Consider the following 24,026-nt stretch of genomic DNA (forward strand, 5'->3'; position numbering starts at 1 on the left):
GCTTGGAGTGATAGTACCTGTTGTGGTTTCAGCATGAAGAGCACCGTTCCTTTTGTCTTCAGTTACCTCTGTGCTGGGTTTAATTAATTATTAGGCATGCTCACCAGGATATGCTAACACAAAATATGTTCCTGAAAACTATGTCTCTGCGTCTGCTGCTAATGAAGGTGACCCCTTCCATGTCCCCAGATTGTATGTGCCAATGCAGGTCTTGTCTCTCACAAAAGATGCGATGTTTGCTCTCTAGTTGCTTTCTTACTTAACTGACGCTAAAGCCCAGATGGTCTCACCGGAGTAGTGGGCAAGGTGGGAAGCGGTACCCTGGGCAACCCAGAAGCACCTGTTTCTTTTGTTGCTTTAGACTGCCGGTGCTTATCTTTTAGGAAGATTTAGTGCAACTGCTGTTTGTTACAGTGTTTGTGTGTATTTAGTGTTGTGATAATATAGGATTAACTTTAAAATGTCATTATAGATGGTTGCTCTGGAAGGAGAGGTGACGGACTGTAACACTGCAAATGCTAGAGAAAATAGATAAGCAGTTATTCATTTTTTTTCTTCCTTTCTGCCTGGTAGCAAGATTAAACCAGCAAAAGCAAGTACTTTTTGCATAGTGTATCACTGAGCAGTTGAATTCATTGGCATATGATGTGATCAACAGGAGTATAAATGTCTAAAAAGACTGGACAAATCCCCGTCGGGCAGGCCTGTTAGTGAGTCATGAATACAACACAGCCTTTGGCTCAAAAAGTAAACCTCTGATGGCTGAAGGCAAGGCACATATTATTTACACCCCAAGTATCTGCTACTGACTGAATTTTCATGTGACTCAGGGTGCTAGTTCCTGTGTTTGCTGCGGGCCTCCTGCTGACCTTTTTTTCCCCCCTTCTTTCTAACATTCCCAGTAATCTGTTAGGTTGAGCAATGGCCTCGTAGGCAGTTCTGTAGTGGCACAAAGCCTTTGTTCACAAGTTTGTCTAGAGAGTGATTATTTATGGAACTGGTGCAAGAACATAGAGTTAATTCCAAATTCACTGCAGGTATATAACTTAAATATTGATTAATGATTTTAATAATATTTAACCAAATCTGTTGTAGGCATATCACCATAAGTAAGCAAACTGCAGATATATAATGTGCAATACTCATTCCAAATATATGTATAGCCACACCATCCACTTCCATCATGGAAGCAGGTGTTTTGTAGACCAGACAAATAACAGTGAAATTAATAGATTGCATGAAGTATGGGAATGCCTTTGGCAGAGGAGCACAGTTAATCTTGCTGAAATCTTGGGAGGTCCAGACTGAAGAGGTTCCTTCCCATCTGATTTTCATGTGATAGCTATATTGGTATAAGTTGTTGTTTTGGGTTTTTTTAGTAAAGTGCTTAAAATGGTATGAATTCACATGTTCAGAATTGATTCTAAATTCAGTACAGACTTTAACTCCAATTACATTTACTTTGAACTTCTAAACAAAGATAGGTTAAGACTAAACTGTCTGGTGCAGGTCAGGAAGATCTTGCATCTTCCCTTAAACTGGAAGTTGTTCTTGTGATGCTTGAATAGCCTATTTTGTGTTATAGATGGGGGAAAAAATGTGTTTGTGATTGGCTTCAGAATAGTTCAGTCTAAATGGTAGCAGGAAGAGAAAATTTGAGTAGGAAATCAGCAAACATCGACAGAGAAATAATCATGTTTTTCTTTTAGAGAGGTGGATTAAAATAAGTCTACCAGTTTCTTAAGTAATGTTTATTTGTATAATGTTTTTCTGAAAAATACTTGGGAATTAAGATTTGTTGCCTCCTTCACATTTGTGTAAGTTCTTCAAATATTTAGAAATCGTATCTACTTGACAGTCTACCGTAAAAAGTTAATCCATACCTGCTTTAGCTTGCTAGTAGCTCTTATGTAGCTGTGAAAATCTGAAAATGGTTCTAAAGCTTCCATACATTGATCTGCTGTTGATAGGCCTGTGGTTGTATTGCTCTGTTGTGTATTTCTTCATTACAAGCAAAAGGATTGTGTCTTTTTTTCATTTCCACACCTGGGATTTGTTGGGCTAGCTGATATTTTAACATTAGAATAATGAGGCCTGTATTAGGGCTTTGTAGAAGAAACATTACTTAGGGAGTAGAATTCATAGACTATTGTAGCTTTTACCATGAAATAAACTGTCTGCTGAGCAATTCCAGTGATGATACAAAAAGTATTTTAGTTCTGCTCCTTAAAATTTAGTCTTTGAGAAACTTTCTTTGAATGTTGCAATTTTGTAGAGTCTGTTTTTCAGACATTTTAGCTAATGTACTGCATCTTCACAAGTGTATGTCTTTGAGGCTGTAATATTCTGTGCTGGCTACATAACAGACTTCCATTGGGTAACCCTCCAATAATTGACTTTAAATGAGAAACATCATTATGTTACCCCATGTATCTTTTTTAATAGAAGCTTAGTGAATTCTGATATGCCAAAATTTAATTCCAGCATCAAAATCTGTCATCTTTGTGCAGCTGTATTTTTATCTTGGATAACCTATGTAACCCATATCTTCCTTAATATTAAAATAAAGTTTAGACTTCATATTTTGGAATAGTATGTGTCAATTAGGCATCAGTATTAGTTCACAAACCCATTTATCACTTGCTGTTTATTTATTGCAAAGTGAGTATTTTCCCCATTGACCTTTTTGGATGCTAAAATCAGATTTTACTAAGTTGTCTTATGAAAAGGATGATTCAAGATTATTCCTGAAAAGGACTTGAAATGGAAGCCTCTTATTTGTTTCTGTATGTGAAAATTTGTCTGTGTACGTGCAGTCTGGTGTGTTATCAACTCAGATGATCTTACATTATGCAAGAATAACAATTTAACAGGTATTTTTGCAATGCATGACTTGTAGTTCTCTTAAATTTAGTGTAGTTTTTTGTGGCATGTAGTGCATCTGTGTGTGTAAAGTGAAAGAGAAAGGAATGTGTATGTAGGTTATAAACAAAATAACATATGAATACTTGAAGATTTGGCTAACACTTAAAACCCCATTATAACATAAAACTGTGACTGTTTTGAAAGGCGTGTGAATAAATCCTGTTTCCCTTTCTATTAGAACTGTGGTGAAATGCAGCATTGCCAAATCCCAGGCCCTGTATAGCGCCCAGAGAGGGCTGAAAACAAACAACGCTGCTGTGGTCAAAGTTGGAGCCATCAGCATCAACATTCCCCAGCATCCCGCCACGCTGCACAGCATGATGGTGCGCAGCTCGCACCAGCTCTCCAAGCAGATCTCGGATCTCATTAGGCAACCATCCACCGCGTAAGTGCCATTTGTGCCGCTGGTTGCCATCTGTTTATGGGCTCGTGCTGCTTTGTGGGAGAGTTTCGCTGGTTATATGTTGTGTTAGAATAACAAAAAGTGTTTTCCAATCTTTGTCTTGGTAAATAGGCCCCAACCTACCAAAGAAGATGTTGCGACTCCTTTGCCCTCTGAAAAGACTCCAACAAGTATTAATCAAACACCTGTTGAAACAAATGAATTTCCACAGCTGCCAGAAGGCTTAGAAAAGAAGCCTATAGTTCTTAAATTCAGTGCCATGATAGATGGTATAGCTATTGGAGCAGCGCTCTTGCCCTCTCTCAAGGCGGAATATAAGATGGGAAGAATGAGGAGTCATGGGATGACAGGTAACGGTTCTCTGAAACTTTGAAAACATTATGGCTTTTAGTTTGGCCTTGCTAGAAGAGAACTTGGTATTTCTGTTGAATTACAGCTACAGCTTTGAATCTGTTGCTGTTGGCTTCATTTTTTTTAATGTGGACTTCGATCAGATTGGGCCATATAGAGGATTTACATTATTGCTGTTATACACAATTGCCAGAGGCAGAATAAGAGCAGATGAAGATGTGTGCATTTGTATATAGGCTTCCTCCCATAAGGCTTCCCTCCGACTGCTAAAATCAGTTTATGATCCTTGATTAAATTCTCATTTGTAAGGCTACTTGAGAATGCTCTTTCTTACAGGGCCTCAGTACAGATGAGGTGGTTTGTAGGACTCACTGCTCCATCTGATTACAGTGAACTCTTCATTTTCTTTAAAAACTAAGAAAACCCAGAATAATGTGTGTGGATATTTATAGCTCTAGAGGTCTGCGTGCTTTAGTAACATTTTAAAGACAGTTTTTCTTTCTAATTCAAAAAGTGTTCTTAGTTTTAAGGGTAAATAAAAATCTCTCTTGCCATTTCATACCTTTTCTTTCTTCATCTTCCTTTTACAGGTGCCCAAACTAGGTTTAATTTTGAGCTTCCAAGTCACAGATTGCGCTTCACTTCCAAAGTCTCTGCCACTGATATGTCAACCATTCCTCCTTCAGCAAGTCTGAACCTTCCTCCTGTCACTATGTCAGGCAAATATATCATGGAAGAACATGATACTTACTCAGACCAAATATGGAGCATAGATGAACTACCTGCTAAGCAAGGCTATTACCTGCAGGGGAACTACTTACGTTGTGTGGCTGAAGTAGGTGTTGAAGATGGTAGTCATCTTTGATATCTTGTTATTTCCATGTTTCTGTGCATATTCGTATCATTTTAATAATCTGCGTACTCCAGAACTCTCCAGTTTACAGGTTGATCCAAATATACCATTTGTAATTGTGACACTGAAAAAGAGATTTCTCAGTCCTTAGTTTGATGAGCAGCCAACATATTAGGCAGTCAAGACCACTGTATCAGAGGATTTTGAGTGTTATTTTGTGCAAGTAAATAGGGAAGGTACGTTTAACTTTTTTTTTTAATCACAATATTTCTCATCAGTGAAGCAGGCTAAAGTATATTATACTGATGATTCAAATAAAGTGCAGTTTTAAGCTGAAATCTTATGCCAAGGCTTCAGGTGATATTGTCTATTTTGAAAAACAAAAACATAAACCACACAAACAAAAAACTAACAAAAACCAACTAACAGAAAAACCAACCCTGAAAAATTTAAAACCAATGTATTGGAACTGCTTTATTTTGTCATGATTAGACAGCTTCATAGATAGGAGTAACTATGGATAACCTTAGTTAAATGATCTGCAATTTTCCGTTTGACACAATGTTCTACTCACTAGTTCTATTTGTGTACCAATTAATTTCCACAGTTACTTTTCATGGAGAGAAAAGCGATGCTGCTTAGAAGAAACCTATCTGGTGGGGAAAAGCATGGCTTTTCTACTGGCTGTGCTTCTTGAGTTAGAAAAATAGTCGAGCATGTTTGTAATTGAGACTTCTGATGTTGCGTGTTTATGGGAGAAGTTTAATTAGGTGCTGCTCTTTGTTCAACCCATTTGAGTTATTTTGTGGCTGAAGAAAGACTTGAGGATCTCTGAATTTGTTCAGCATGTAAAACAAAAGGGAGAGGCTGGTTAGCAAAGGCAAAAGCCGAGTCCAAGTAGTTTTAGAAAATACCTCTATTTTAATTTTATTAAGGAATTCTTAATAGCAAGTTTAAACCATCTTAGGCAGACTCCAGTTCCTTAGGAATATTCTTCAAGATCAGATTGGACATACAGTAAGTTTACCATTGAAGATATTGGTAAACTTGTTCGTCTACACTAATAATCCACTCTTAGAGGTTGACAGCTCATTTGTAGTTTGTACTGATAATGATATACTACCTGGAATTAAGTAGCATTTCACATAATTCTGTGAACCTTAATCAAGTCCTGCATTTTATTGTTTAAGCTAAACTTAAGCACGAGAATAAACTTTTTCATATAATAGTGTTTATTCCTCAGTTTTCTGATAGACATTCACAGCAGAAAAATTGCAGACAAAAGTATTTAATGTTTTTTTTATGCCAATAACAGTATGATTTGACTTGAAAAGATATACCTAAAAAGTAAAAATGCATTGTTTTGAAAGCATAGGTATAATAGTTATTTTAAAGTCTTATTTTAAAATTTTCTGTTTCTGCAGGTTGGTTCGTTTGAACATAATCTCACAACTGATCTTTTAAATCATTTAGTATTTGTGCAGAAAGTGTTCATGAAGGAAGTAAATGAAGTCATACAGAAGGTTTCAGGTAAGCAGAAACTCTTAAAACCAACTTTAAGAAAGATCTTTAAGCCTGGTTGGATGGCAGCATTGTACCGTTCTCTGGATCAGCTCTTTATTTCACAGACACCATCACTTCACATCTAGCACTCCAGCAATACAGGGCTGCAGTTCGAAGTAATAACAGAAGCTCTGGAAATTTGTGTAGCTCTTTCAGAAATGAGATGATTTATTGGGAAGTGGAATAGATTTGTTATTGTGGACATGAGTGTGTCCGTCTATGATGTGACCTTGGCTGGTTATCTTGTGTATTCACTTGTTCACCTGTAAATTGCAGATCATTATACTGCATTTTGTAAAATAAAGTCAGCAGATTCTTTCTAAGGCAACTAGTTGTGTACAGAGAAAATAGTGCTAATACTTGTATTTGTTAGTGTCTCCTGATTCCTAGCTCTTCAATTCTTTGCAGGTAATGTATGAAAAAGGCATTTGGCTGTTCATCAGATTGTTTTGTGTGTAACGCTGTATACTACAGAGATGACGAGTTTGTTTCTGTCATTTAGGCTGGTTTCTGTTCTCATTTTTTTTTAAGAAGAAAAATAGCGTTATAATTAAAAACTCAATTAGAGAACAGTTGCAAAATCACTTAGTGCTGTCTCTTTTTTCAGTTTGCAATGGAAATTGCTTACTGAATTGTGTGTTCATCTATTGGAGTAGAAAGCCAAAGTTACAAACCATTTCTTTTCTTAAATAAAAAACTTGGTCCAACTGGATCACAGTTTGTCAGTGTTTAAAAATAGATCCACTCACTAGTTTTTGGTGTTAGAGACTTTGTGTTTAAGAACCAAAAGCAAACCAAGAAGCTGATATATTGTGCCATGCAGTGGTATTAAACTTCAGCAAACAAGTTCTATTACCCCACAGACTGGAAAATAGTACAATATTATACTGTTTTTTCTGATATGTGACTACTTTGAGGGGAAATGTAAGCACTGGAAGTTTTGTTTGACAATTTAGTTATCACTTGGTAGTTGTTTTGTGGGTTTTTTTTAAATTTATTGTGGATATTGTATATGTATTCATGCATACAGACCCAGAGAAACATACATAAATGTTCAGGTCTGGATGACATGCCCTGAAGGGAGTTAGGAGATGCAATGAAGAAAATAGAAAATGTCAGAATCTCTGCCTGATGTTTGTTCCAGGCAAAATACGTTAGCATCGAGTAAGAAGAGAACACTTAGGGGAAGCATAAACCTTCAACAGCTGTCATTATTCTATTAGAACAATTTTTATAGAGGAGCATAAGGTGCTAAAACAGGAAATCTGTATTAGATTTCTTCTACAACATTTCCCAGTTTCTAGATTTCGGCATCTCCTCTTTTTTTTTTTTTATGTGAGTGATTTATTACCATTGCTGGTTCTTTGCTTTTCCAGACTATAAATTTCTATTGCAAGTAGCAGCCTAATGGTTTTTCAAATGTGATTACTGCCTTCCAGATTGCGGTAATTCAGTGGGAACGTGGTGAGGTGCAGCAATCCACAGGTCTGGGTGCTGAATGCAGAGTGATGGGGGAAAGAACAGTTTTTGTCCTTCTGGCTTGTAGCAAAGGGATTTACATGTCCTGAAAATTCCAGTTACTGTAATAAACTAAAATGTTTTTTCTAATTATGGTTTCTGTTGCACTAAAATATTGATTGCATGTTATCCTTATATAAAAACTGGGTAAGTACCAATTACTTAGGGCAAAGTTGCACAGATTAAAAGCTAGTTAATGAACAGAGCAGTTCATACTAATCCCATCTGCAAGCTGAGGGCAGTGTTGATTTAAAGACAGCTGGTGTTTGCTTTCAGACTCATAGCACTTTTTGCACTGGTTAAAGATTCGAATCCAGCTTCTAATTTAGTTTCATTCAAGAAAATTATTCTCACTTAAGTAAAAGGGTAGATAGAGAAATTTGATTTTAAAGTAGTAATGCTTTTTTTTTTTAGCTGGGAAATGTTTTACAAACTTGATGAAGTAATGTTATTGCACAAATAGCCTCTCATATGCATATGGAGAATATATGAAAGATTAGTTAGTCATCTTGCTCAGAAACTTTAGGTTACCATAGTAGATTTACATGATCCTAGTTAAGGCTATTTGGGGGAGGAGGGGGGAACAAAACCAAACCACAAAAACGAACGGACAAAACCCCACAAAACAACAAAAAGAAGAGGAGATTATTAAGACTATTGGGAGAAGAAAAACACCCAAATTAAAAAAAATCATGTTCTAGAAAACTTATGGGTGTGGTTGTTCATTGTTTTGTTTGGAGGGTTTTTTTTAATCCATGATTTTAACTGCCTATTCTTACCATCAAATAGCTTTAATTAGAAGAGTTGGTATATATGGAGAGAATTACTGGCTTATCCTTTTCCAGCAGCAAGCCCTTCCTATAAACTAAGATTCAATATAGATCATAGCTCAAGGAGAATTTAAGACAGGGTTGCTCCGTCAGGTTAGGGCCTATGGGGATATGTAATTTAGGATGAAATGTGCCAGGACGAGGAAGTAAACGCAAATATAAAGTAACCGTAGAATACTTTTTTCTCCTGTCATGGAAAAATAGTGATATCATTTCAATTCCTTTTTTCATGCAATTTGCACTGTATTGGGTCAAGTGTTCATGGTTTTTTTTGTCAGATAATTACAAGATACATTGGTGCAGAAGACAAAATACCTTTTTGAAGATGAGGTGTTACTTCTTGAGGCTTTGCGCCCTCCTGTGGAAGGTTTCCCAGGACAGGGGAACCTGTCTCTGCCTTGGTTCTTAGTAGAGGGTTATTAACTATGTGTAACAAGCTGAAGCTGCACCCATGTCTTCCATCTTCAACCCGAATTTGTGTTTATAAATCTTTAACACTGTCTAGAATGAGGCTTAATTCACTGACACTTTTTAAATGTCTATTTGCTTTAAAATGTTTTCTTTGTTACAACTCTGAATGTGTCCCTTTAATGTGTACAGGAGGGGAGCAGCCAATACCTCTTTGGAATGAACATGATGGCACAACTGATGGAGAAAAACCAAAAATTCTTCTTTATTCATTGAGCCTGCAGTTTAAGGTGATAAGTTTGTGATGACAAAACAGTGGTCCTAGATGCTATTAATGGCTTTTGGGTTTTTACCACAAAGCTTACTGAGTTGGGAATACTCTGCATGAAGAAAAGGACCCAACCTTAAGTTTGGTTCCTGTGATCTTTTAAAACAGCTTAGTGACATTGCATTGTGAAAAACAATAATGCCTTCTTTTTTTGCTACATAGTGAAAAGTTAGGTTTGGGTTTGGGTTTGTTTCCTTTGTGTGTTGGGGGTTTTTTTGTGTTTGGTGTGTGTGTGTGTTTTGGTTTGGTTGGTTTTGTTTGTTTTATCCCCTTTCTCTTTATGTCTCTGAGCCAGATCCTAATAACTTTGTACCTTCCGTATTCATCAGGGGATTCAGGTGACAGCTACAACTCCCTCAATGCGAGCTGTGAGATTTGAAACTGGATTGATAGAACTTGAGCTCTCAAACAGACTGCAAACCAAAGCAATGCCTGGAAGTAGCAGCTACCTCAAACTGTTTGGGAAGTGCCAGGTGGATTTAAATCTGGCACTAGGACAGATTGTTAAACATCAGGTTAGTGCTCAACATCTTTGCCTGGGGTGTTCTGACTTAATACATTGTGACTAAAAAATACATAACCAAGTCAAGAGACTGTATCACATAGGTTTTTTTTGGATTTGGCCGTGGAGCAGCTGCGGAGAATGGTGGTTTTTTGTTTGGGTTTTTTAAAAGCTTTTTGGTTGTTTTGGGTTTTTTTCCCAGTTTTATTGTTGTAAAAGTTTAAGCATTCTGCAGCACACGCTTCTGGCAACTTCCTTCATGAATATGCGCTCGTATTTTGTTAAATAGTCACTCAAAATAAATTTTTGCACTTGAGTCCAGAAGGGACCGAAGATGATTTTTTTTCATAAGAATTAGCAAATGTTCATTATGAAGGCCAGTGGACATGCATTAAACATGGAAGGACTCAAGTATGGGCATTTTTTTTTATGCTATTATTGTCTTAGAATTTATCCCTTTGCAACAGTAGTGGCCTTGCTACTGAGTAAAATTCAAAATTTTAATTGACATTGCGATTATTTTAGGGTACATGAATGAAATAATAAATCAGACAAGATCCAGACTTGGCTAGACCTTCTGACCTACTTTGTCTCAGTTTGACAGTTGTATCTCTTGGATTCTTAAACCCACTGTTACCTGGAATCACTAATTTTATGATAGGAAAATATTTTGTGATGCCTAGAAACAAACAAATATAAATCTTAATCTAGAAATGTACCTTCACAAGAGAGCATCTCGATATGTAAATACTTACTTTAGTTAAAAAATTATTATAAATAAGGAAAATAACACTACAATTGGAATTTAATGTAAGGAAATGTAATATGCTCGAAGGAGCTTTGGTTAGAGGAGAAAAAGGGGAAAGGAGACCTCTTCTTGTAATTTTACATTTTGTCAAATGCAGTAATTTTGTTTTTCCCTGTTCTAAACTCTTCCCTGCTGCAAACCCCATTTTTTGGAACATGTGAAGGTTTATGAAGAAGCTGGCTCAGACTTCCATCAAGTTGCCTATTTTAAGACAAGAATTGGATTAAGAAATGCTCTTCGAGAGGAAATCAGTGGCTCATCAGACAGAGAAGCTGTGCTCATTACTTTGAACAGACCAATTGTTTTTGCTCAGCCTGTGGCCTTTGATAGAGGTACTGAAGAGACAATTGTTACAAATTTGTTTTCATACTGAGGAAGCTATGTATTTTTTTTTCAGTGAGGCTTGATTGTTCAAGATACAGTATATTTCATGTCAAATCAGAATGTTATCTAAAATAAGTTAGCTGAGAAATATACATCTACTTCATGCCAACAAGTTAATAATTCCTAATGTAAAAAACTCAGTTCGCTGAGGTGATTAGTTTTCAGGCAGTTTGGAGAAGTTGCTTTTGTTAAGTCTCTATCAATGAATAATGGTGAGAACAGCATTGTTTTCTGTATTTTAATGTGCCAACTTTGATGCTAAATGATTGGCTTTGTGCTGCTTCTCCTTTGCAGCATGAACCTCTTTATTACATCCTGAATGTTTGTTCGTGTCCATTGTTGTACATGCACTGTCTTAAAGTAATGGAGAAACTGTAAAAAATGAAAAAAATAGCTTGTGAATGTGAAGGGTTTTTTTGTATGTATATTGATTTCAATTAAGCATTTCTGGTTTCTTCAAAAAGCTGTGCTGTTTTGGCTGAACTACAAGGCTGCGTATGACAACTGGAATGAACAGAGAATGGCTTTACATAAAGATATTCATATGGCTACAAAAGAAGTAGTAGATATGTTGCCTGGAATCCAGCAAACCTCTGCACAGGCTTTTGGGACCCTCTTTCTTCAGCTGACTGTCAATGACTTAGGCATTTGCCTGCCCATCACAAACACACCTCAGGTAATCAAAATGTCTGAAGCAGCATGACTGTAGGTCTGTTGAAATGTCCATTCGTATGTGGTACATGACCTTTATGTCCGTAAATGTAATTTTTCATCACACCAACACAGAAGTCATAGGATGCCGATAACTGCACGAGTGACATTGCTTGTAATAGAAATGTTCTTCTTGATAGAAGGACTAAGCTATGCAGGTTTCAGCTGATGCGTGTGTTTTGGGGAAACACAATGGATTCTTGTTTACACCACATGAGCTCAGCACTTTGGAAAGTCCTTGGAAATGTTTAAGACGGAACATATTTTCTTGCAAGTTTCCAGCACAAATTCCAGTTAATCCTGTATTTTTCATATGAGTATAGACAGAAAAACTCTGAAAACTCTTGGCTTTAACGTATGTTCCTTTTTTAATTTATTTAATCAAAACAAGAAATGAGGGCATGAATAACTTTGAGAAAGATATAGAGATATATGTGTATGTTTTCAAAAAATACTTCTATTTAGGGACTCGGACTGGGTTAAAGAAAGAGATTTAAAATGCAGTCATGAACCATAAGTATATCACTGTAGTACAGGGTAAGTCTAATCAGTTACACAGAATGACGTGTTCTTTAATGTGCAGTTAACTAGTTTCTGCATTAATGTAACACCCACGTGGTGCAGTGTGTTAATGCAACTGGTTCTGTAAGAAAACTTGCATTGTGTTTCTGGAATCCCTTCCACTCGAGTTTAATGTTGACTGGCTCAGTAATGCGTTTGCAGGTTAATGCTTTGTGGCTGTGCAGCTCCAATTCCACTGGCTGTGCAGCATCCTGAGCTTCTTGACATCCAGTGCAGCATGATCCAACGTGTTCAACGTGACATTTAGCTGAACGTATTGATAGTTTCTTCATATAGAGAGGGAGGCAGCAGAATCAGTGGACGTAGCTTTCTTGAAAATCTCAGTGTTTATCATCAGCTAAGAAACAATTCTGTGCAGACTTGTATTCCTCCTGTTCTTCCATTCTTAGAAATGACTGCTATGATGCCTGTTGCTTCATATATAAGGTGATGATATGATCTGTACCTCTTTAAGTATAAAATTGAAAATACTACATTTTCAGTGGGCAGAGTTTAAAAACACGTGAAGCAATAGAGCATTTTTAGGATAGATAATGTTAGATGGCTTTGAAAGAAAACCTTGGATTCAGAGACTCTTTGTATGTTGAAGTGGGAGTATTCTTAATGGGGAATAATTCCAGAACAGGAATGGACCATTTTAGTGGTATAGAAGGAAATAGTCATAATACATAGAAATGTAAAGGAGTAATGAGGCAAAACCTAGAAGTCATAACAACATAATATTTTGATTGTGAGTCTTCTACCTGGCAGCTATGGACAAACCAGATTTAGTTTTGTGCTCTTACATGTAACAAACTATAGTAACTTACGAAAAATACATTCTGGCTTATGAAGTCTTAAGCTGTTATAGAATAGCACTTTTTGTCATTGTACTATCAACTCATGTACAGCCCTCCTTGGAAAAAAGAATTGATCCTGGGCTTGTGTTCTGTGCTCACAGGGTCATATGGTTTATAGCGCTTGATCATCTAGTCCTTGATCAAATATGGATTTTCTTCCCTTTACCAGATGGGCTTGAATCTAATATACTTACAATGTAGGTGTTGCATTTGCTAGAAGACAACAATGCAAGACATTGTACAGACAGATGTGATTGTTTTGAAACTTTCTGCAAAGAAGGAAAAATACAAGAAAATATGAGAAGGAGATCAGTTTTCTAGTAGGGAAAGATAAACAGCATTTAAGGCATGCGCAATATCACTTGGACATTGCAATGACTAGTAAATTCTCTCTGTGATTTTATTTTCCAGTCTAACCACAGTGCAGATCTTGACACTGGCTCTGCTTTAGTCCTGACTATTGAAAGCACATTAATCACTGCCTGCTCCTCAGAGTCCTTAGTTAGCAAAGGTCATTTTAAAAACTTCTGTATCCGCTTTGCTGATGGTTTTGAGACAAGTTGGGATGACTGGAAACCAGAAATAAGAGGAGATCTAGTCATGAATGCATGTAAGTGGGTGTGATTTCATACTGGACAACAGTATTTCAGATATAAAAGCATTTTTACCCTTTCCTATGACTTTTAAAACTGCTGAAGTTTGCCCAGAAAGCTAAAGCAAACACCTTGGCCTTTTGAAAGCAAAATAATACAGATCTAAAAGGTTATATTCCTTTGTTGCTTTCCTTTATTATTAATATTATTGCTGTATGTCCCATTGTAAGCATTTAAGCTCTGTCTGAGAGATGTTGGAAGAGTTGGATGCATTTCTTTTAGATCATTTTTAATAGTTTAATATAAATTATTTTCATTTTTATATATCTATATCTTTCATTATGGTGAAGATTCTAGAATTTATATGGAATTTTAAGTTGATATAAACTTGAATGTTACCAAGTAAATTCACTTTACTAAATAAGAAAAGTCATTCAGTGGGAATTAAAACTAAACCTCCTGTCAAACACAACTCATGCTTTAATTGTGGAGGGCAAGAGACTGACATGGAATGTGGAAGGGCTGGTATACAGTAACTTGGACTCTCTGCCTAATCAGTGTATGTGCTTCATATGCTTCATATAGGTGTTGTGCCAGACGGTACATATGAAGTATGTTCTAGGACAACAGGACAGGCTGCAGCAGGTAATGCACTTTTTAAATACATCAGTTCCTATATAAAGAAAGTGGTCATAAAAGATGAAAATTAAATCCTTTGATAGCTGTGTTGTAACTTAATTTGTGGTTTGTTTTTTGTTTGTTTGTTTTGTTTTTCTGGTAAAACTCTTCCATGTTTTTATCTGCGCTATCTTTTCAAGCTATTCCAAGTTTTGAGTCACATCAGCAACACTGGTTTTAGATTTTTAGATGCAGGAAAACACACAGTGTAGATATGTTTGTTCCTTGGTTGGAGAATAGTCCTTTGTAACAGCAATGGTGTCCTAGTGCTTCCCATCCTTGAGGCTGCTAAATCTTCCAGTCCTTCTAATGCTGAGACTGCATCCTGAGCTCCTGCTCCTCCCTCTCCACTTCCAGAGATGGCTCCTGTTCTTCCCCAAATCACTCTCTTCCCAGTCTCTCCTGCTGAGTTGTTTGGAAATTCTCCTCAAAAATACCTGGCACTCTCTGTCTTGGTCATCATACATGCTGTTTGCTTCTTCTCATCTCTTTGCCCAAGTGTTGCATCTGCGGTGTCTCCTGTCCCCGTAGTTTTTGCTTATTGTCACCCACTTGCTTTTTTGTGCTGGGGAGACATAAAAATGAAACACATGCTGCAACCATTAAAACTCTACCTCAGATGGAATTTTGAATGGAGAAAAACAGGATGAATCAATTCAGAAGGAAAAACGATAACTTGTGGTGTTCTGCTTAAAGCATATTCTGTATTTTGATGCCGAAAGGTAGCAATCCTTAGAAGAATCCTAAGGTATGATATTCAGCAGGCACATATGCATATATCATAATATTTTCCAGCTTCTTTACTGAAGACTTGAAACTGTAAATAAGTCAGCATTTTTACATACAGATGGGCATCCTTTAGATTTCTTGCTGTTAGATATCCTGTTCTGGAATAGTGTACTTGGCTGCAATTGTAAGAACTGAAGTGGAAGATGCTCTCTTCAGGTTGGCTGAAGGAAATGTATTTTCATTAGGTTTGTCTGTGTACATCACTTGTTGAAGAAATACTACATAGCTGTGAAGTACTTCAGCAATCATTTCAGTTGTGGAATATGTTTTCTTCAAGACAGTTCTTGTAATGGATAAGCATCGTCTTGGCTAATAACACAAAATTCACTATCGGGAATTTTTTTTAAAAGAGGAAAAACTGTTCAAACTTTTTTTTCTTTAAAATACAGAAAGTAGTAGTGCTGGAACCTGGACACTGAATGTGTTGTGGAAGATGTGTGGTATTGATGTCCACATGGATCCAAACATTGGGAAAAGGCTGAATGCTTTAGGCAACACCCTCACCACGTTGACAGGCGAAGAAGATATTGATGATATTGCTGACCTCAACTCTGTCAACATAGCCGACCTTTCAGATGAGGATGAAGTTGACACAATGTCTCCCACTATACATGCGGTATGTGAAACAAACAAAATAAGTGCTACTGATTGGAAAAGGCATGATGAAGTTTTCAGTCAAATGGAGAGATCATAGCCTTGAGTCCAGCATGCTACTCCTTATAGCTCATGTAACTCAGGTTGCAAATACGAAACATTTGTGTGTTAGTTTTCTAACTCCCTATTTCAAAGGCACAAAATCACAGATCGTATTTTTACTGGTGTTACTTGGAAATATTGATCTGGATTTGAAAACATGGAGACACAGTACGTAACTTCAGGAATGTGAATTGGAAAAGCTGTGGCTGTAGATAGGTTTTCTTAACAGGAAAGTAAGTTACTAACGTGAACAAATTAGAAAAAATTATTTTTTGGTAATTCTACCCAATATGCTGCTGACCTTGCTTTTTAATTTCGCATAGAAGTGTTTTAACAGATGTTCTTTAATGGCTATCTCAAATGTCTCTTGCCTGCCAACAGTGAATATGTTATCCCAGAACACTAACGTTCCTGTTTGTTGTTTAGAAATCAGGTGGAGGTTCATTATGTGGAGATGCACACAAGCTAACGTTTGGGCAGCGGATTGTAAATCACCTGCTGGGCTTGAGCCCCCCAAACCATCGATACTCTGTTCCTGTAGAATATCTGTTGGGGTCAGCGAAGTGTGATTCTCTTCAATCTAGCAGATCACATGTGAAAGCAGGCAGATCCTGCTCATGGGGACATGTATGTAGTAGTTACAGTGTGTGTAACTGAATGATGGGGTGTGGATCACCAGAAAAAATCCAATCAGGTGCCTTTTGAGATTAAACTGATTCTTTTGCATGCACTAGTCCAGATTCTAAGGTGTCAAATTCACTTTGTCTGTTGTTAAATCATACTAATGTCCAATTTTTGAGGGCATTAATTCAGTGTTTATTTTAAATAGGAGATTGTTGATCACCGACGGCAGGGAGCTTCCAGTATCCAAACTGGAGAACAGCGAGGAAGAAAATTTGTGAAACGTTTAGTCGATATTAGAGAACTCAATGAGCAAGCTAAAGTTATTGATGACTTAAAGTAAGTTGGACTTTGCTTTCACTCACACAGTTTTGGAATAACAATCTGCAAGCTGACTTGTTTTCTGTTCTTACCACATATCTCATGGCATTTTGATGGTCAAGTGGCAATTGGTTTTTTTTTAATTAAAAAAAAAAAAAAAAAAAAAAATAGTCCTTTTGGATTCCCTAAGAAAAAAATTATATATGCACGTTCTCTCTCACATTTCTCAAGTTCTTCCCCAAGTGTCAAATTAGTCTGTATTCCTTCTGGTTCTGCATTAAGATGGCTGATTGTAATCAGTTTTCTATTGATCCAAAATTGTAGTTTCATCTTATTATCATCATGATTACTTTAACAAAATGTATTACCTTGTAACTGTAATAAGCTTAGTCTCATTCACTGATAGAAGAAGAATATTTAAGTATAACATTTTTGCATCTTGTAGGTGATATTTTAAAATTAAATCTCACATGCTGTTCTTGAGAAAACTCTGAAGAATGAATTATTTCAAATTTCATCAATTTCGTCTGAGCTACTTCTGTGATTTTTATTTAAAAATTTCTGCAGTTGTGTTTTTTTGGGTTTCATTTTTTTCTTATTCCCTGAGGCACGGATCTGTCTGGAATGGGAGTACAGAGCTTGGTAATTACATGTTAAAGAGTGAAGAGGAGATGCATTTCACTGCTTGTACTTGGAAGAAAATTGCTGTCGGCATTCAGAGGGCAATTGTATCTGAACTTTGAATTTTAGGTTAAATATTTCCTCTAATACAAGTTTAAGAATGAAAATTGTATTTTGTGCCTGCCTTTTCTTGGTATATGAATGCTTCAGTAACCTGTGATTCTTTCAAAATAGCAGTTACTTTACAGAGTTTTCTAAATTGTTTGGCGGTGTGTGTTATCTGCAGAAGGTGATCTGGTACAGAAAGCTGTCACTGCTCTAACAGGGCTTTGGACTGTTAGAGCAGAAAGATTTTTCTTCATTCTGCTGGGGATTTACTTGTTATGTTTGTTATTAATTAAACAGCCATTATGTGATTGAAAGTGTATAGGAGGTCCTGAATCTAGTTGTTACATCTAGGGCTTTTTGGAACAAGAGAGTTGCTTCACAGCCATTCTTATTGTCCACCTTAGCATCACATTAGCACTGTTCTTTGGGGGGGTCTCCTTGCACGCTCGTTTGTTCCACATCCTCTGTCTGCTCTGCTAGCTCACACAGAAACCTTAAAAGCAGAGAGTCCTCTTAAGGACAAAATATTATACATGACAGAAAGTTGTATCATGAAACAAGAAGAAATCTTCTGCAGCTGTGTTTGGCACTGCTCATAAGTAACTACTGAAGGAAAAAAGGATAATTGCCAGGCAAAGCAGAACATCATTGCAACACAGATTTTGAAGTGCTGAAAATAATGTCATCTATTTGTAAGATAACTCAACTATGATTTTTCTCTCCCCAGAAAATTAGGTGCAAGTGAGGGAACTATAAATCAAGAAATTCAGCGCTATCAGCAACTGGAGTCGGTGGCTGTGAATGATATCCGCCGAGACGTTCGTAAAAAGCTACGTAGATCCAGTATGAGGGTGAGCAGTATTAAGTTAATTTAAAAATATGATAGCACTTGCATTATATATTTCTTTCCTGCAGGCTGATTAAAGCAAATAAAATGTTAGTAATGGAAAAGGAAGGTTAAAAATATCAAATAGTTCAGCAAGAACTTTACCTGTAGGAAGAGGCAGGGAAAGGTTTTTCTCCCTTTTAATAATGGTGATAGGAAAATTAAAATTCTGCAAATACTATAATGTAAATGGGTTTATTTGCACACTCTCAAGAAACAGTCAGAAGATGTGTATTTGAAGATGTGTTGTTTATTCCGTGCTCTTAGCAGATTTTAAAATGATCCCTTACAGGACTTACGAATGCAGGTGCAGAGGCAAGCTTGTTAACTGCCCGGGCAAATGATAGATACCTATTGTGTTCTACCTGGCATGTGTGCTTTCTGTATGTGTGTTCTATTTATGAATAAACAGTATAGCTGCAGAGTTAGGTAATGTAAAAATAAAAACAAGCTACTAAGGATGGACACTAAAACAAGAAACTGGACAAAACCCAAGCACTGTTGCTGGCAATCCACAAACGTTTGTGGCTTTTGTCCCAGACCCTGATAAACCTGGCAAAACATTATTTTCAGTGTGTCCTAGTGCATGAGCTCCAAGTACGATGCTTCATTAATAAGAAGAAAAGATGTTTCAAATAGTAATCTATTTGCAGCTCTCTTGTTCTCATTTTAGCTCATGTTCTTCTGCTACTGTAGTGGTAGCTGGGAAGGATGCACGTCAAAGCGCTTGGATTATTAGCTCTGGGTATACTTTTCTCCTGGCAACAGGACTTTGCCAGTTACAGCAGGTGTGAAAAGTGCACAAGTATCCAGCGACAAATAGTATTTTAACTTGCCAGAGTTCTTCTGTGTTCTCAGTGTTGCATTTCAATATCATTTTAGGCTGCCTCCTTGAAAGACAAATGGGGCCTCAGCTACAAACCCAGCTATAGCCGATCCAAGACTATTTCAGCATCAGGAAGGCCACCTCTGAAGAGAATGGACAGGACAAGGTAAGCTGCTGGGGATTTGAGGTCTGTGACAGCTTCAACAGCAGTATACATAACAGAGGAAACATTGGACTTGGGCTGTTCTTTTAGTTTAGGCAGCAGCTATATGGTGGCACCAGGTAGGAGGAGATCATTTTGGAAGACAGGCATGTTCTAAAACGTAACCTTTCATCTTTTTTTGAAACTTCTTTTTTGACAAACTTAGTAGTATGTCAAGTGAAGAGAAGTTTCGACTTTGACAGCAACTTAGAGATTTTTATAGAATCTTGCTTTCAAGACAAACTGAAGAAACATACATAGGGAAAAATGGCATAGTGTAATCATTTTGATTTCTCCACTTGATTTGCAATCATCTGCCTTAACAAAGAGCTGTTGTAATGAGAAGGGAGATTATTATTTTTTTTTTGGTGAATGATAATTTTCTTTTATTATCTTCACCTTTATTTGTGTGTATTAGTTTTCTTTCATCATCTAATGGCTGCTGGGCAAACTGTAGTTGTACAATGATGCCTTCTAGTAAAGTATTTGCTTTGGTTATATAACATATGTGTTTGAGTCTATTGCTCCTGTAGATCCAGTTAAAACGTTAGAAGTTTGGAACTAAAAATGTGCTGCATTATTATGTACTAAATAGAAAAGATATTAAAATAAAAAAGGTGGAGAGGATTGTTAGCTTTCTTTGGACTTTTTTCTATGAGAATATAAATTCTTAATAGAAATTTGCTTCAAATTTGAATACCTCTGTAGAAGTTAATGTAAATATATAAATAATCCAGATATGAAAATATCAGACAGCAGATATTCCAGCAAAAAAATAGCTTTGTAAGTACTCTAATTTTTCAAGGTGCCCTTGAAAAGGAATCTATCTTCTAAATCGATTACATTCTTGATAATTAAAGCAGAGGAAGCATTGAAGGCAGGAAGGTACTAGTATAAGATCTGTCAGAGGAAAAGCACTTTCATTTTACCTTTTCACAAAGTTATCTGAAGAGAACCAGAAGTTGTATGGAAAAGATACTGGGGCTTTTCTGTTGCACTATAAGGAACACAAGGTTTTGAAAAACTTCATGAGTACTTTGGTTGTGAATGAAAAGCAGTTTGCATATACTATAAGGCCAAATAATTAATTTCAGTTGCATCAGAGAATACATAATCTGCCAACTTGCTTTGTGTCCCATGTGGTAGATCAGGAATATCTTATTTTTCTGTAATTTCTGCATGTTGGCTCAGGACTGAAAAACTTACATAAAGAAATAAGCAGAGATTGGCTAGCAATAGACTATTGGTAAACTAATGTGTAGCTTCCTTCTCTTACTTTATCCCACTCCTTTTTCCTTTTTGTGAACACTAAGTGCTTCCATTATGATTTGATAATTTCTTTTGTAAAAAAATTCTAAGTACTGGCTGTACTATTTTATTGCCTTCTGTTTGTGTAGTTAAATGTTTGCGTGAACATAAAATCCTATAGTAAAACTCAACAAACTGTTGTCTTTTGGTTTTGCCTGTAGCTCTCGGCTAGACAGTGAAGATCTCCCAGATATTCGTGTAGATGCTGCATCTCCTGGGCCAAGAGTAACTTTCAACATACAGGATTCTGTAAGAATTACTTTATATACCATATAATTATATTTCCTTTACCATTTGGTCACAAATTCATGAGATGGATATACCTAGGCAGACCAGAATTGCTTGTGTGGTTTTTGTGTGTCCTTCCATGCGTTTGTGTGTGTGTATGCATCAAATTATGGATGTAGTTTTAGAAGATAGATTTGTTTTGATAGGAGAGAGATGTGTTTTGGTTTCTTAACACAGAAATCGAAACATTAGGGAAATATTTGAAAATGGTAATTTTGTTTAAAGGCTGACACGTACAGGAGTAACACAATCATTTTGGAATTTTTATCAGAAGTGTGCAAAAAATCATCTAGTGCTTTTTATGTTATAATATATTTAGAGTTTGGAAATGGGTATTAGTCAGTTTGCTGTATCCCTTCTCTGTGTTTGAAACAGATAGTTGAATCTTTGGTTTTGTTTGTTGCTATGTTTCCTCATTTTTAAAATGTTCCTATTATGTTGTTTTTGCATGGCTGAGATTATTGTAATTGTTTTAATTTATATTTGTTTTTATTTCTAATTAAGTTGAATAAAACAGCTTTGGGGATTGCACAACAATCCGTCTGTCCAGGGGAAGGGTATTTTCAGGTATTTCTGAGAAGAAACAAGTATTCTTTGCCAGAGAACTAATTGATCTCACAGGGAGCTGCTTTTCAGTGCTTCATCTCTTCTGCACTCAGCTAAACAGAATGTATATCAAATTTGAAAATATTTAGATGTAAATGTGCACATTAAGCAGAACAGCACAATTGGTTATGGATGAACTTTGCATAGTGTTTCTACACCCTTATGTAGACGTAAAACTTAGTAGTTGTTGTTAAATAAGTTACTGAAATTTCATTTGTATATTTATGGAGGCTCTAATCAAGGCTGATGTGAAGTGACATAAGTCTAGACTTGAGAATGTGCTTTACAAAAGGATTTTGGTGTGTGTGCAGAGGTGTCTTCATGCGTTACATTGTGTTCCAAGAGTGCAGGCATCTACAGCAGTACAAAATAATTGCTGAGGTGGGAGGACATCTTCAGACACTTCATTTCTGGGGGAATTCCTGTATTTCATATAGAACAAGAGATTTTCAAATAATACTGAGTAAGGAATATGCCAAAACTTTATACCCAGAGAACAAATGGTGGATTTTTTCTAACTGCTTTCAAAGAAAGACAGAGGGAAAATAGTAAAGACTTTTTTTTTCCTTAGGAAAACAAAAGAAAACAACCAAAACACAAAGCAAAACCCAAACACAAACCAATAAAAAACCCCAAGCAAACCAACAAGAGCAAAACCAAACAAAAAACAGCCTTGAGAGATAGTAGTGTACCTTTTTTTACCTTCCAACTTGCCTCACACTCCTAGGAAATAAATTCTTATTTCTGATAGATGGAAACGAGACATAGAAATGTACTTCACACATTTACATATGTTCACATTTAAAAGCTGTCCTACCTTTTTTTTTGTTGTTATATAAGTCCAGTTAGCTTAAGTTTTGTTGGCACAGCAAAATGCTTTCAAGCGCTTAGATGTATCAAATGTTTAATATTAAAAAATCATGATATTACTGACAGTATAATGCCCATTCTGAAGTTCAGCAGAGCTCTACTTTGAGTTTGCAGATGACGACCATGTAGCTCTCTAGTAACGCTGCGTAGGTAGTGCTAGTGTTAGACTAACCCTTGTAGATACTTTTCACATTTCATTCATGTTAGAGAAGTTCATGTTCCAAAATTGGTTATGTGGTGCTCGTGGCGTGCTTTACGTGAGAAACAGGAGGCCTGTTGTGGAAATTCGGCCTGCAGTTGGATTTGTGTTAAAGCACGTTTGGCCAAGAGCGCAGCCCAGGCCCGTACATTCTGCGTTAGCATCCTGCATGCACGCCGCACTAACCCTCCTGGGGCCTCTGCAAGGGTCATGATGATTTTTCCTGTCTCTTGTTCTTTTCTTCCAAAATATTTTTTAAAGTTTAAATGAAATGTTTCCATTCCTTCTGATCGTCTGAATCAGTCAGAGCATGATACATCTGCAGCTAACAGATTGAGCTCAATCACTAGGCAATGGCAAATGTCTCCCCACCAAGTTTTCATTTCTTTCTTTTTCATAATCCATCTTGCAATTTCTATTATGGGGAACTTGGGAGTAAGAGATTCTCACAGCACTCTTGCTTTTTAATTTCCAGAGCTATTGAATGCATTCTTGATGGAAAGGAAATCTGTGGAAATGTAATCTCTTTTTGTCTTTTTATAATCAGTTTCCAGAGGAGACAGAAATGGACCTTTTGTCTGTAACTATTGATGGTCCCTCCCATTACTCATCTACTAGTGAAGGCTCATGCTCGGTATTCGGTTCACCCAAAACTCCGGTAGTCTTCTCACCCGGCATTCCCTTCCAGCCTGAAGAAGGCCGTCGGGATGACAGCTTATCTTCAAGCAGTGAGGACTCTGAGAAGGAGGATGACCATGAAAGAGAGAAGACCTATTTTTATAGGAAACCACAGTAAGTAATGCTCCTAAAGAAGAACACAGAGATTAAAAAAAGTACATTTGAAATATTGACTTTAAAGCTACAAAATCTGTTAGTGATGGAGGACTGAATTTTGCTTGCAGTGTGTATGTGGAAGGCAGGGGAGGTTGTGTTTGGCAGAGGTGAGTCTGAGGGAAGGAGGACTTCTGATCTGTTATTTACAAAGGGGCAACTCTTAGAAATTTCAGACCTTGTAACAGAACAAAAGAACTTGGAAAGTGACTTTTTGAGGCATAGGGCAGGTTTTAGTGGGACTAAATGACAGATTTGTTCAAATACAGCATACCTTTCAGTTTTATCTAGTGATTAGACCTCTATAAAGTGCACATAATGATGTAAATATTTATAAATCAGAAAATTATTGAATGTATTTTTTCATTTCTTGTTTAAGAATTTAAGAAAGGGTACTACAAAGAACTAAGCCGATAAAATGAAAAGATGTGTTAATGGAAGATGGATCACTGTATAGCTGTATAGCAAATAAGAACTTTCCTGGAAAAAAGCCTTAAAATGTTATATACTGAGCACAGATGTAGTCTAAGGATGCCTCTTACCATCTGTTGAGGTGCATGTCACGCTAACAGATACTC

At 36.6% G+C, this 24,026-nt stretch overlaps 1 protein-coding gene across 12 annotated transcripts in view; it reads left to right on the top strand.

The window, feature by feature from the left end:
- The window catches only part of BLTP1 (bridge-like lipid transfer protein family member 1), a 127,195-nt gene that overhangs the window by 82,048 nt on the left and 21,121 nt on the right, over positions 1 to 24,026 (top strand). For 8 of the 12 annotated variants that reach the window (XM_082050681.1, XM_082050685.1, XM_082050690.1 and 5 more), the window contains 17 exons: positions 3,104 to 3,310; positions 3,440 to 3,678; positions 4,270 to 4,514; positions 5,957 to 6,062; positions 9,044 to 9,141; positions 9,509 to 9,694; positions 10,653 to 10,821; positions 11,338 to 11,549; positions 13,417 to 13,615; positions 14,184 to 14,243; positions 15,455 to 15,681; positions 16,591 to 16,721; positions 18,160 to 18,283; positions 19,201 to 19,310; positions 20,816 to 20,903; positions 21,447 to 21,509; positions 23,165 to 23,409. In XM_082050681.1, the coding sequence (XP_081906807.1) occupies positions 3,104 to 3,310; positions 3,440 to 3,678; positions 4,270 to 4,514; positions 5,957 to 6,062; positions 9,044 to 9,141; positions 9,509 to 9,694; positions 10,653 to 10,821; positions 11,338 to 11,549; positions 13,417 to 13,615; positions 14,184 to 14,243; positions 15,455 to 15,681; positions 16,591 to 16,721; positions 18,160 to 18,283; positions 19,201 to 19,310; positions 20,816 to 20,903; positions 21,447 to 21,509; positions 23,165 to 23,409 (2,709 nt within the window). Of the gene's footprint in view, positions 1 to 3,103; positions 3,311 to 3,439; positions 3,679 to 4,269; positions 4,515 to 5,956; positions 6,063 to 9,043; positions 9,142 to 9,508; positions 9,695 to 10,652; positions 10,822 to 11,337; positions 11,550 to 13,416; positions 13,616 to 14,183; positions 14,244 to 15,454; positions 15,682 to 16,187; positions 16,389 to 16,590; positions 16,722 to 18,159; positions 18,284 to 19,200; positions 19,311 to 20,815; positions 20,904 to 21,446; positions 21,510 to 23,164; positions 23,410 to 24,026 lie in introns of all 12 variants that reach the window. The other 4 variants (XM_082050688.1, XM_082050689.1, XM_082050684.1 and 1 more) reach the window with 3 other exon arrangements.

This window comes from Streptopelia decaocto (assembly GCF_964273445.1).
Source record: "Streptopelia decaocto genome assembly, chromosome: 4".
NCBI lineage: Eukaryota > Metazoa > Chordata > Aves > Columbiformes > Columbidae > Streptopelia > Streptopelia decaocto.